Source organism: Lepeophtheirus salmonis, chromosome 2, assembly GCF_016086655.4.
Source record: "Lepeophtheirus salmonis chromosome 2, UVic_Lsal_1.4, whole genome shotgun sequence".
NCBI lineage: Eukaryota > Metazoa > Arthropoda > Copepoda > Siphonostomatoida > Caligidae > Lepeophtheirus > Lepeophtheirus salmonis.
The window spans coordinates 18,373,544-18,387,317 of NC_052132.2; the positions used below are offsets into that span (position 1 = coordinate 18,373,544).

The 13,774-nt window shown below is 32.2% G+C and overlaps 1 protein-coding gene across 1 annotated transcript; it reads left to right on the forward strand.

Annotated features, from left to right (window-relative positions):
* The first annotated feature begins 7,176 nt into the window (after positions 1-7,176).
* Positions 7,177-12,235, forward strand: LOC121132348 (uncharacterized). Its single transcript, XM_040727740.2, has 3 exons — positions 7,177-7,320; positions 11,447-11,621; positions 11,691-12,235. The coding sequence occupies exons 1-3, from the start codon at positions 7,260-7,262 to the stop codon at positions 12,058-12,060; spliced, it is 606 nt and encodes a 201-aa protein (XP_040583674.1). The 5' UTR covers positions 7,177-7,259; the 3' UTR covers positions 12,061-12,235.
* The last annotated feature ends 1,539 nt before the right edge of the window (positions 12,236-13,774 follow it).

The following is a 13,774-nucleotide window of genomic DNA, read 5'->3' on the forward strand; positions in this document are numbered from 1 at the left end:
AGTTTTTTCGCTTTATTTTGACAGTAAAATTAACATAGTTAGGATTATCAGATTTAGATGGCTCCAAGCGGTTTTCTGGCTAATTTTCAGTTTAAGGGCAATGAAATAGGGGCTCACATGCCGGTTCAACTCAACAATTTCCATTATTTTATCGACGTTTTATACGTCTTTACTACCGGATCGTCACCGCTTCACTGATGCATTCGATACGGTATTAGGTCCATAAACAGCACAGTTTTTCTTGGCCGCCTCCTCTACTTTTTCACCAAGTGATACTGAAGAATGTATCGAATTTTCTTTTTTTTTACTTCATTTTGAAATGCAGTAACACACAACTGGCTTCAGCAAACACAAAACTGTAAATTAACATTTTTAAGTGTACGCTTCACCTTTAATCATACTTTAAAAGCCTTTTTTGTTGCAATGTATTAATCGTGAGATATATCTCACACAATACATCTAGAAAAAAACCTAATCTTATATGTCTAAGTCGAACAATTTTCACCTCAGAGTCTCTATTTATGTAAATTCTTGACATGAATCATAGGTAGAGACGGTGGTCTAACCATGGGAAATCAGGAGGCTGTGACAGTCCAAAACGATGCTGATGTCCCCAACTGACATTAAAAAGAATGCAGAATTTTGACTAGAAAAATACTCGTCACGACTTTGGCCTCTATAAGAATTTGGATGCCCATGCTTAACATAGATCAACCAAACTATACTTTTTTTTTATCCCTAATTTTAAAGCATTTTTCCAAGCGCATTATTAGCATTGATTTCAAATCTGATTTTACTTTCTCTGATGCACGTAGAGTTTTGGAAAGACAGAGGTTTGAAATTTATATCAATTTTTTGAGATTGATATGGGACATAGATCAAACTGTATGGAATTAGTCTAATTTTTTAACACAATACAAAAATATACATACAGATGATAAATTATAAACGTTGTGAATGTGTCATCCTTTTGTATATTTTGGCCGGATTGGCACGATACAGCATCCAACAATGGTCTGTCATTATGTTTTTCTCCCAATATGTTTTCTGGCAATTCTCCGTTGTCCGAATATCTTGGTGAAATCGCTTTCCTTGTTCGTCACTTACAACACCAAGGTGTTTGGGAAAGAAATATAAGTGGCAGGAAGTGTATTTTCAACGACATTCGGCACTCAAGCTCATTGTAAGAATCAATCAAGTTCCTGAGTCTATCTTTATAAGTAGCCAATTTGTTGTTTCCAAGGAAATGTTCACATATCCCTTTGAAAGCCAGCAAAGCCTTCAATTCTTCTGGACGTAAGGCTTTTTGAAAGTTAGTGTCAGTCAAAACCTCCTTTATTTGTTGTCCAATAAAAGTTCCCTCCTTCAATTTTGCTCCACTAATCATTGAAATGCATGTCAAAATGTATTGGAACCTTTGAGAATTGACTTTATCCATTGCTTTTAGCAAAATTATTCGTTGAACCAAGTTTAATGTGGAGAGGTGGTAGAAAGATTTTTGTAGATCCACTAAAGGGACAGACTGGAAACTGCTTGTCCTTGGGGCATATGTAGACCTAAGATACAAGTAACTTTTAGTGTAATGTCCCATAGTCGCAAGACAGTCCTACAGACATAGAAAACAATTTTTTTTTTTAAATCCTGATTGAATACCCATAATATCTCTATAATTTTGAGATATCCACAGATTTTCCATTGATAATTGTCATGTTTAATTGTTTTTAGCAGTATTTGTATATTGTCACATGTCTCTGTTAAATGGACATAATGAGCAATGGGAACGGTTGTCATTTTGTTACCATTATTCCGGAAGACAATATATTTTATATGATACTATATGTTCGAAAAATAAAAGGGGGATTTGTTTAGAAATTTAGAGACTCGTAGATCCATTTTTTATTTAAAAAAAATATCATTTAAATATAAGAAGGCTTTATCAAAATTATTGACTTACTACAAATAAATAAGTAAATTTGTAAAAAAACATCATTAGCTTCATCTAAAAAACTGTACGTGCTAAAAGAAGTATAAAGACGGATTAAGAATCAACGTTAAAAATACAACACGATACAACCCCAAAATTATTTTTGATGAAAATTCTATATGTCTGATTACGGTCAATGGGTGTAGAGATAGTCCTAAAATGTGGAACTGACATAAATACTTCTAGCTCTGGAATGAGTAGTCCAATTTTAGTAAATTTTTGTATAATTACAAAGAACAGATACATAGTTATATCTAAAAATAAAATAAATTTGAAAAGAAAATCAACTTTTTCCGCATCTTTAAAAAAATAAATAAAGTGGTTACCCTCTGCAGGGATAATTATGTCTAATGCGTGTGTAATTAGATTTGTTCGGTGGTCCAAGACTCCAGGAGAAGACCCTACGTCCAGACATTCACGTAGAAGATTTTCTATAACTGAGGGACCTCCCTTGAAACATATAAGGACATATAAGCTAGCAGAAAAGACAAGGACCTACTAGTCAAAATGCTATTTACATAAATGCTTATTAAACTTATCAATCTTGTAATGAAAACAATCCTATTTTCGTATATGACACAAATCTTTTCTTTCCAATGATAACAATTTTACAATAATTGGGTTACTCAAGAAACCATGTAGGCAGTCACGCAAGCAGACATATATAAAAGAAGGGTACTCTGAATTCTAAAATAGGGTAGATCCGTAACGATGGGTGTTTTTTTTTTGCACATTGATTAGCTTGAGTTGTAATTTTTGTTTGTTCTTAAAATTATATATTAACCTTTTTTTGTTTACAAAATTTACTTTACAGTGTGAGGACACAAAACATGCAGTAGCATGCCTTAATTACAAAAAACGTAATTTGTATGGAATCAAGAAAAGACTAATAAAAACAAACTTGGGATATGTTTATATATTATATATAAGTAGCTATATTTTTTTATTCAATATGTCCTCCATCAAAAGCAATAACATCCTCGACACACCGGTGAAAATATTGGCTGCTCTTGACGATGAAGGCCGTGTCGATAGCGTACCACGCATTCATAATGTCAGCTCAGAGCGAATCCAAAGGATGAGAGATGTGGAAAACATTATTCATTAAGATGCCCAAAACTGCTAAGTCCAGGCGGTTGAGGTCAGGGCTGGAGGATAGCCACATGGTGGTAGGCCAGAAGTCAGCCATATTGTTACATCAGTTACTTTTTAATGTTATAGGCAGTCCAAATTGGGGTGCAAAGATCTATGGAGCCTTCTGGGCACTGATACAGGGGTGGAAAAGATCTCTCATGCTTTGGATTTTTTGTTGCGACTCCGACAGTTTACGCAAAGAGACATGAGAAACAAACAAAACTTGTTCATTTTTGTTTCAGCTGTCGTTTAGTTGTGTAATAAAACTTTGCAATTAAAAAAGGGGTATAAAATCGAAAAAAATGCTACTTCAATTTTAGGGTATCTCTGAAGTGAAGTAATATTTAAATTACTGTTAAATTTATATTTCAGTTAAAGGGAGGGGGGTTACAAGCATATTTTTGGCGTAGTTTTGGCACTGCCCGTAGGTATATAATGAACTACAGTTCTGTTTAAAATGTATACCATATATTTATATTCTAATATATTTTTGACGGAAATATAATCGTAGATAAATATATACTTTGTAATTTTGATAATAAGTATTATCCAAAATATATTTATACATAATTATATTTAACAAATCCAGAAGTTACTCTTGAAACTGTTCATTTCAATTGCCATTAGCCTTAAATAACTAATTAAAACTGATTTTTTAATAACATTTGAAGATGATTTATAATTAGTTTTTTATTCGAGCATATCAAATAAATTTATACATTTGTAAAAGTAGAAGAGGTCTTGTTTCAACTTTTTATGACTTATAAAATTAGAATGAGATATCCAAAAATAAGTAGTAATGATTATAAGTTCCGAAAGGGAAAGGGCAGTAGGAACATTACCTTTTCTCCAATAATGCTTGAATATGCCTTGTTTTTCAGGTACAATGTAATGTTTCTATGTCTTTCCGTAGTTTAAGATATTTCAACTGTACATGGCTGTGCGAAATTGTTATCCCTCCCTCCCAAACCGCCATGGAATTGCCTATCAGAGAAAATATTAATCAGCGGGAAATTTGGCCAAAAAATTAGAATATTTATTAACAAGAAAAGAAAAGAAAACATGTCCTTAATTAGAAAAAAGGTTCTCCAAAATATGTATTCTATAAATAAGGTCATAAAAATATGTCTTTAATAAAAAAGGTCGGATGGATTTTTACTTAAAACAATGATCTTACAAAAATATTAAAAAATTTTTTGCCCCTTAAAGAGAATCCTAAACACAGCCTTGCTTCTAGGTGCATGGCAGAGGCTCTGGAGAGGATAATTTCCCCAAATATTTAGGACTATGATTTGTTTTAATTAAAATATTTTTTCTAAATGATCCTTTTTATTGTTATTATTTTTTATGAAGTTTATTTTATAAAATAATATATATTACCCCACAAAAACAAACAAACTAAAAACCCGAATATTGCTAGATTTGAAAGGGGCAATTGCTTCTCTTGTCAGCTACACTTTCATGTTTCTTGTACCGAATGGTTCATTAAAATCTGAACACTATGAATTTTGTATAATTCCGCCAGATATTATTTATTAATTAACAATATAATTTCTATAAAATTATTAGTAATAATGGATGTGTGTCTTAGCACTTTTAATAATTAATGAATCCACTCTTAGTGGCAATGATGGCTTCCAGGTGGCGTCGAACGGCCTAACACCCACGGCATATATATTCCTCTATCATGGCGTCCCAGTGCTGGCTGACAGTGGCATCGGCGGTCTTGGTCTTTGGAAGACGGACCCGTCAGACCTTCCCCTTGACATGCACCCAAGAGTTGTAGTTGCTAAGGTTGGAAAAAAGTGTCAAAATGAGTTATAAAGAGCTCAAAAAACTGTTTGAAAACACAATCAAAAGTGTCATGAAATGAAGGAGGTGATTTTATTTCATTGCTAGTGTCATAGTGTCCTCATAATGGTCTTTCCATCCACTTTTGTGATAGTTCAATGGATATTCTTTTGTGAAACTCCGATATCCCTTGCGTGGGTCCTCATGGTCTTGAGGATATTGTCGTGGCTGTTTTCTTTAACTCCTCTGGTTTCAGTTCAGCCTTGTTGACAGAGCCATTTTTCCTCTCCAAAGTTTTGGACTTGCTGACGGCGTAAACATTGGACATGAGTAAGCTTTTGCTCCTCCTGAGTCTCAATTAAGTTAGATGTAATAGATTACTTAAAGAAATTTATTAAGCACACAATGACAGATATTACTTATGAATTTGACCTCCATTGCTCTCAATAATGGCCTTCAAGCGGCCACCAAAGGTGGAGTACACTCTGGCAATATAGTCCCTGGTCATAAGCTTCCACTCCTTCTCTACGGAGTACTTTAGGTCGATGACATTGCTGAGCCGTGATCTGCAGGCCTTGGACTCGACTTGTCCCCTTATAGAGTAATCCAAAAGGGGAGGCTTGAAGTTCTTGGGCCAAAACTCCATGTCCTCTTCCATCCAGGCTTACACAACATTGGCTGTGTGGGTAGGTGTCCCATCCTGCTGGAAGACGTAGGACCTTTTGACCGACTTCTTCGTGATCTTGAGGACCTACCGAAGTACCTTGGTCTTCAAAATCTCCAGTTAGTAGGGCAAGACATCCTACGTATTCCAGCAGGATGGGGAACTCACCCACCCGTCTTGGACATTTGCCAGAGGTCTTCAGAAGTGTCTTCAAAGCAAACAACCCGATTGTTCTGCTTGTAGAAGACGGGGTCGACAGTGAATATTTTCTTAATCCGAGAAGAAAATTGCAAGGTTGCCATGATGCTTCAGGTCGTTTAGGGAAGTTTGTCCCACTCCAAACTGACATCTGGTTGCTGGTGAGTAATTAATGGTCTTTCCACGTATATCTTAGACTTTCTTCCGGGGGCTTTGATCGCCCTGGATACAGTGGGGGAGGTACTGACTTCTTTTTAGCAATTTTGACCATGAACATGGTGAGCTTGTCCTCAAACGCCTTCTTGGTTACTTCTGGGGTCAGTTTGGCCGGCTTTCCACTACTTTGCTCAATTTTAAGGCTTTTCCTCTCTTTCATGAGATTTCTGACCCTGTAGGAGGTTTTTTTCTCTCGATCACAACAATCTTGACAATTTTGGGTGTGCTGTGGCAGGTTCACATCAAAGCAGGAATCTGATTTCTCTTTTTTTTCATTTTTGTTCACAGAAATTATAGAGGTGGTTGCAATAGCTAATTCGAAAGCTTAAAAAGTCAACTGTTGCGTGAATTATCGGAAATTTATTAAATACAATCACTATACCTCGAAAAATTAATCTATAGACGAGGTTACATCCATTTCTTGACACTTGGGGTGTGCGAATGGAAATTTGTTGATCACGTTCAAGTGTCCTTTTCTCAACTTGTACGTAAGATACAGAACTCAGCATTTCTTTTTGTTTCATTAATTATTTATGCTTTAATATATCGAAATATGAATAAACTTCAATTGCTCAACGTTAATTAATTATTGAATTAGTAAGTGTTCAGATTTCAATGGACCACCCAGTATTTAGATACTAGCTTGAAAATGGAGATGCAATCTCATTTTGAAGAGTGATAATATAAAAAATCTTATGATTGTAATAACTAAACAAATATCATTTTTGTAACTTTCTATTTCCTGTTTGTGATCAACATGAAATTACTCACCATTAACAATATTTTCCAATATTTTTGATAGGTTTTATTAGTAAATCAAATTATGTATTACACAAAAATAGGGATTTGAGTTATATTTATGGGATACGAGCCGTAATTTGATGATATGAGAATCGATTTCTAGAGTTGATACTTATTTTTCCAAAAGTCAATTCCTTAAATGTGACCACACTTGGACTTCCATATTAATGATTTGATGTGTTATCCAAGGATTAATAAATTAAAAAAAAAAGTAAAAGACTTTGGATTTCATAAAATTAAATAAATAAAATATTTTTTTGTATTATAACACTCTTTACTTTCACTGGGACTAGATAAACTACTATGAATGAGGCAGTCGAGTTTCTCTCCATATGTGTCTAAAGTGTTTGTTTTGATAAACCTTATGGTTATGAATGATTGTTAAGAAAAAATATAATAAACTAAAAGACTTCAATTGACCCTTCATTTTGAATTGTGACTTCATACAGTAAACATTGGATACTGTTTAAAATGTCGTCAGAAATTGTGTACTGTGTCATACTCTTGGCATTATTGTCTCAGACTACATCAGGTAATTATGAGTCCTTCTCTGTGGTATAACATTAATTATTTAATCAAGTAATACTCTTTTTTATTTCGTTTTTAAAGACATACTTAGGGCTATTTTTTAAAGAGCACAATAGTTATGAAATGAAAAAAAAAATCAATTAAAGAAATCGGTAAATGATATATTTAGGGAATGAAAGTATTGTTTTGGGGTTGATCTATTTATTTTATGTTATAAAAGAAATAGATATTTTAGTTCTTTAAGATACTCAATGCACGATTGTCAATTTCAGGGTCATTCTGAGTGCTGAGTTCCACTTGAAATTCAAAAGCAAGTCCCGAATCTAACAGAAATTTCAAGTATGAGTCATGTATCTGGGAAGACACACACTTTTTTAGATATATGTACTAGGGTGTTTTGATAAATTTCCGACCTCAACGTGAAAATGACAGCAGTCGTAAATAAAAGCTAGTTACATCTATCTAGCATCTATTGACAGTTACTCACCAAAGTTTCAACCATTTTGGAGGTTTGAAATAAAAACAACAATCACATCAACTCACTCAAACGACTCTTACGTAACACCTGCGCGTTCAAAATGGGTGAAACTTTAGTGCATGGCTGTCAACAGATGCTGGATGAATGTGATTAGCTTTTATTCACGACTTCTGCAATCTTCCCGTTGAGGTCGGAAACTTTTCAGACCACCCTCATATACATATGTATATTACAATATTTTCATATATCCTGATGAACACTACGACAAACAGTAGAGGTAAACACTTTCATACTTTGATAACTTCCCAGGCTCATCCTCATCAATGTTATTTCTTATTGTTGATATAATTATAATTAGATATTAGACTATTAATTTTAGTATTATTATTAACATATATGGGCAAATTTGAGTATGACTCGAATCGAACACTATTAGGATGGGATATTTATAAAGAAAAAACTAAGCATAGGGATTAGAAAACGCTCTTGCATTGGCTCTTTTTTCTTTTTTGTTTATTATTTAATCAGTCGTGGGTGTGTTAACTGTTAACGTCTCTCACAGAAAGAAGAACTCTTGCCCAATTTTTCTTCCGTTGGTTTAGTCCTGAACTAAACCTCTTGTTGTCAGCTGCCTTTTATATGATTTTGCAGATGGAACATGTAATTGCTATAAAGAGAAGAACCTTCTACATTTAAAAGAGTATTAGTTCAAGGACAATATATTTAAACTCATATACATTTATTTAATTATTCATTTTTAAATCAATTTACACCATAGATAGGCCAGAATTCTTCTTTTAGAGGAAGATTTTAAAACTCAAACGACTTATTAAATAATTAACAAAAAAAGAAGAAAGAGAACACGCAACACCCGTTTTTCCTTTTCTAATTGCAATTTTTTTTTCTTTAATTACACCCTCTTGTTAGCACTACTCAAGCCTCGTTGGATACCTCCCTTTTCAGCGTCACTCTAACTATTTAAATAATATAAACCGTACGAAATCCCACAATATCCATTTTCAAAATGGTAATGAAATGTCAAATGATGAATCTATTATTTCATCATGCCCCGCCCTCCCCCCTAATAAACAAAATATAACTAATTACAGTACTAATTTCATACTTATATTCATGGTTAATTTTTATATAAAAAATTTAAGGATTTGAACTTTCTAATCAAATGAATCATCTCCATGGTATTGATCAAAAAATATCGGAGCATTATGAAGAATTGATGTTTTTGGCAGACAAAGCAGAAGAAGCAGTAAGAAACGAAATTGTGAAAAAGAATCAAAATCTACTTTTAGGATTTGTATCAGCTATTCTAGCAAGGAAATTTTGTTGTATCGGAATAATCTTTGTTTCACTTCAATGTTTCTTTTTTTTCTCCTTCAAATTGATAAACTCGCTAATCGATCTTAAAATCAAGTTTAATTAATGCCAACTAATCAACTTTTTAGTAGGTTTGTATGGGTCTCTATGTTATAATATTTCCAAAAATATTTTCCAAACTGTTTCAAACATGATAATTAAGGAAGAAAATGTCCCCACCAGGGTACTTCAAAGACAAAGGTCTGTGTTTTTTATGTAAGAGCTTTTTTCAGTAGGGACAGGGGCACACGCAGGATGTCGTCTGTATTAACTTTTTTTTTAAACAGCTGTAGATATTTGGATTTTTTTATTTCAAAATGTAATATTTGAAATTTTTTCCCGAAAATTTTTAATATTTTGATTTTTTTTTCAATTTAGTTTTTAATAATTATTAAGATGTTTAAATATAATGAGCTTGTAAGCTTGCGTGAATATAGATTAAAATGATATTCCGAGAAAAAATTTCAACTGTTATTATAATTTTTACGAAAATGGTCAAGAACAAAAGGGATTAAAATAAGTTTATAAATGCTTTATATTGAAAATAATTGATTAGTTATGCTCATAGGCGATATATTTTCCCCATGGGATATTATTCTTATGTATATTCACGCAACCTAACCAAAATATTATATTATAATTTTTTTAATATATATTCAAAACTAAATTGAAAAAAACCAATCCAAAAATTAAAATTTGCTTGAAAAAATTTCAAATATTACATTTATGAAAAAAAAATTTCAAATCCACAGCTGTTGACAAAAAATTCAAAAATTACCTTCTATATATATTAAATTTTGGAGAATTTTTGTTTTAAATTTATAGCTATTTTAGAGAAAATTGACTTTTTTTGGAAAATAATTTAGCAATTATTCTTCCAATATTAAATTTTTTGGAGAAAAATCTCAAAATTTCACAACTTAACTAAATATTTAATTTTCAAAAATTTAATTTTTTGAAAATAAAAATCAAAAATCCACAGCTATTCACAGAAAAAGAAATTTTTCGAAAAGATGTCAATTATTAAATTTTCTAGTATATAGCAAAAGTTCTTTAATTATGGGAGGGGAACCTACATGTCCATGTAGTCATGAACAACCAAAACTTTATACTAACTAAAATGGCTGACTTCTGGCATCACGCTATATGACCCTCTGACGAGTTCTGACCTCCACTTCCTGGACTTTGAAGTTGCTTATTGCTTTTTTAAGAGGACATAGTGATTAAAAATTATAGCTAAATAATGTGTTTAAACATATCACCAATTTGTTTTGTGTTGTTTTTTCTCGATTCCATAGAAATCCCGTTATTTTTGATTTTGAGACTTGGTTCCTAACTATATAGTTAAGTACCTTATTTGAATAATTGTATTAAAAAGTATCTTTTATGCACGAGAAGAGTTTGCAAGTATTCATAATTAAGTCCTAATTGAAGTATATACAAAATTTTAATAAAAAATGTCTAAAGATTTATAAATAATGACGTCACTAGTTGATATTTATGATGGCATCATTGAACACGGTGTTACTTTGCTAACACAAAAATACCCTATATATTTTGTTGTCAGCTGTCGATTTCTTCATCTCGCTTGATACGTCATGGCTATTTCATAATTTATTCTTTTTGAAAAATAAACGAAGTAATAAGAGATTCTATACTTATTCTCCATTTCCGAAAGGACAGGAATACAATTTCTTGTTGACCCCTTGACCTATTGCGTCCGATTCGGACGAGACTACAATGTTTTGGGACCGATGCATCTCTACTTTTAAGCAATTGATAATAATAAAATTATTCCGATATAACTTATAGTGTCATAACGAATATGGGAGTGAATTATGATAAAAGGGATGATATTCGCTATCATGAGCTCATGCAACAAATCGGACGAGATGCAGTTTTTGGAGGTTTAGCATTATCGAACTGGTTTTCTATACGTGAGATTCCAGAAGTAGATTTTTGCTCTAATTTCCGAGCTCATTTTGAAAGAATGAAGGATTGGAACAATGGTTATAGTGTTCGTGCATTTGGAATTCGATTAAAAATGGACATTGAACATCTTTTTTCCCCGCTTACACATGAAGGAGCATTACTCTTTGATGGCATTGAGAGTCTGATGCAAATTTTGACAGATCGATCAAAAATTATACAATCTTATACATATTATAATTATATCTGATATAAATAAATACAGTACATTTCATAAGACAATTTTTTTTATTTCTCTAGCTATACTTAAATAGAAATAATATTATAGATTATACTTTATTTTTTATCAAAGGAAATATCCCACCAAATGATCAAGTCCGTTATTATTTGAAACAGAAAGACATCACTGATAGAGCAAAATTATCTTTTTTTGACCAAATTCACAACACTTATGATGAATGGAAGAATGAACACCTCGTGGACAACGCAAGATTCCTTTCCATCGGATCCACTATTGCCATTGGACGGTAATTATTCACCACAAAATTATCATTAATTAATAAGTAATCACATTACATTTAAACTCAACTAAACAGAGTTCTCCGTTGGCTTGGAGAAAACATTGCAAATAAGGATTTCGGACTCACTGACATTACTCGACATGCATCTCAAGCCTTTACCTCCGGATCCTACTCTGCAGATCGTTTACGTAAAATAACTTCTTTATCTTCAGTTGATCCTCACGCCATGGTAAATGCTGTTGAGAACAGTCTATTAGACTACGAGGCTTTTCGATCTAGAAGTGATTCAGAGTCTGATTTGGCTCTTGTTTTGATAAAACTCATAATTGAAGAGCATCTGAGTCCGATATCCTCTCAGGAGTTGATGATTGAGTTGGATCGTTTATTTGGGGAGTATATGAAGGAAAAGTCTCTTGTGAAGAAGTTGAGAATGAGCCTTGTTTAAACCTATTTATTGAGGCATGGGACTGGGCCCCTATTTTTTTCCATATAATTATGAATACTCACGAAAAAAAAAAGAATCATTATTACTTTGGATAAACAGTTTTAATATCTCATTAGAAAGTTATGATTTAATAAGTGTAATTTAAGTTTGCAAAATATATGAATCTATTTTTAAATACGTAATTTATCAAAGACATATTTTTAATTTTTTTGCATTTGGTTGTTGTACGTTTTATTATGCATGCATTTTTTAACCACAAAATCCGCTCGTCTTATAATCTATTAGCGTATATCCAATGTGTTCTAAGAACATGACTTTTATAAACAATTGAATAAAACAACAATTGTGTTCTAAAGTGTCATATGTTGCCTAATTAGCCAAGTAGTACAGACTAGCTGATACGAGGCTATTCATAAGCATCCCCCCTTACATAGAGGATGATCGATGAATATCGATGAATTATTCTTCCTTTCATTTACTTGTATTTTCCGGATTTATAGCAAATCGCTAAGTATGTTGTATCTCGCAACCTAACTTTTCAAAAAATAAGGAGCCTACCACTGAGCTATACTAATATCTGTAGTAGCTCAATCACTTAACGTCATACCTCTTGTAGGGTAAAATATATTTTTTATGGTTAAAAACTATACCTAATTGACTCAATACACCATAAGCCACATGTTATTTAATCAGCATGAGAGAATTTAAGTGAAGTCACGTGTTAAAATTAACATATCTTCCTGAAAGAAAACATTTCAGAACTGAAATAAAAAAGTTTTTGCACTTGAATTGTAGAATTTCTGTTTCAAGTCTAGGTTTAAATACTTACTCTACGCAATTTTTCTAATAAAAAATCATAGATAGAATAGTTGTAAGATTGTAAAAAGTCAATTAAGTTTTACCATGTTATTTTTGATAGTGAAAAACTGCATTTTTTGTTCGTGTACGTTAAAATTGGCCCCCATGAATTATAGTATCCGTAAGATGGCTTGACAGTCTGTAGCTTGGATATGCAATAATTTTTTAACCAATTTTTTATGTGATTGACATACTTATATTTTTTATCAAATATCAATAACATTGAAGGAGTTGTATTATTGAGCTGCAAGAGAGCCCCACTTTGTTTACAGACTAATTTAGGTAAATAACTCTTCCGGTCAATTGACCAAGTATCATCAAACTTTTGTAAACAGAGCATAGGTAGAGTATTTCTTATTAACTCATTTATTTATCCATATATTATGAAATATCCATGAGGTATCATTATTCTTTCACTCTTGAGGAGAGAACATTTAAGTATAGAGTAACGTACCTTTGCATTCATTTTACTCCTTAAACTAGAATCATGATAAGATATTTTTGCCCTTATTTGAGGATCAAATTTTGAATAAGCAGCTTGGAATTGCTATGCATAATTATTTAAGAATAATTTTTAATACTTCACAAATGACAAAAACGTGACCAAAAAGATTGGGATAACAGCTTGGTCCTAATTAAATGATATATATCTCTGTCATTGAAAATATTTCATGAATAGCAAATGAATGATTTATTATTTAAAGACAATGTACTTTTTATTGCTAAGAAGCGGTTTGGTAAACAATTTCTTTAGTATGGTCATAGCTGCTTTCTTGACCAAATTGGACCAATATTTCAGTGGAGAACAACATCTCAGACAGTGATTAAATTTTTGTTTTGAATTATAATTTTGGGA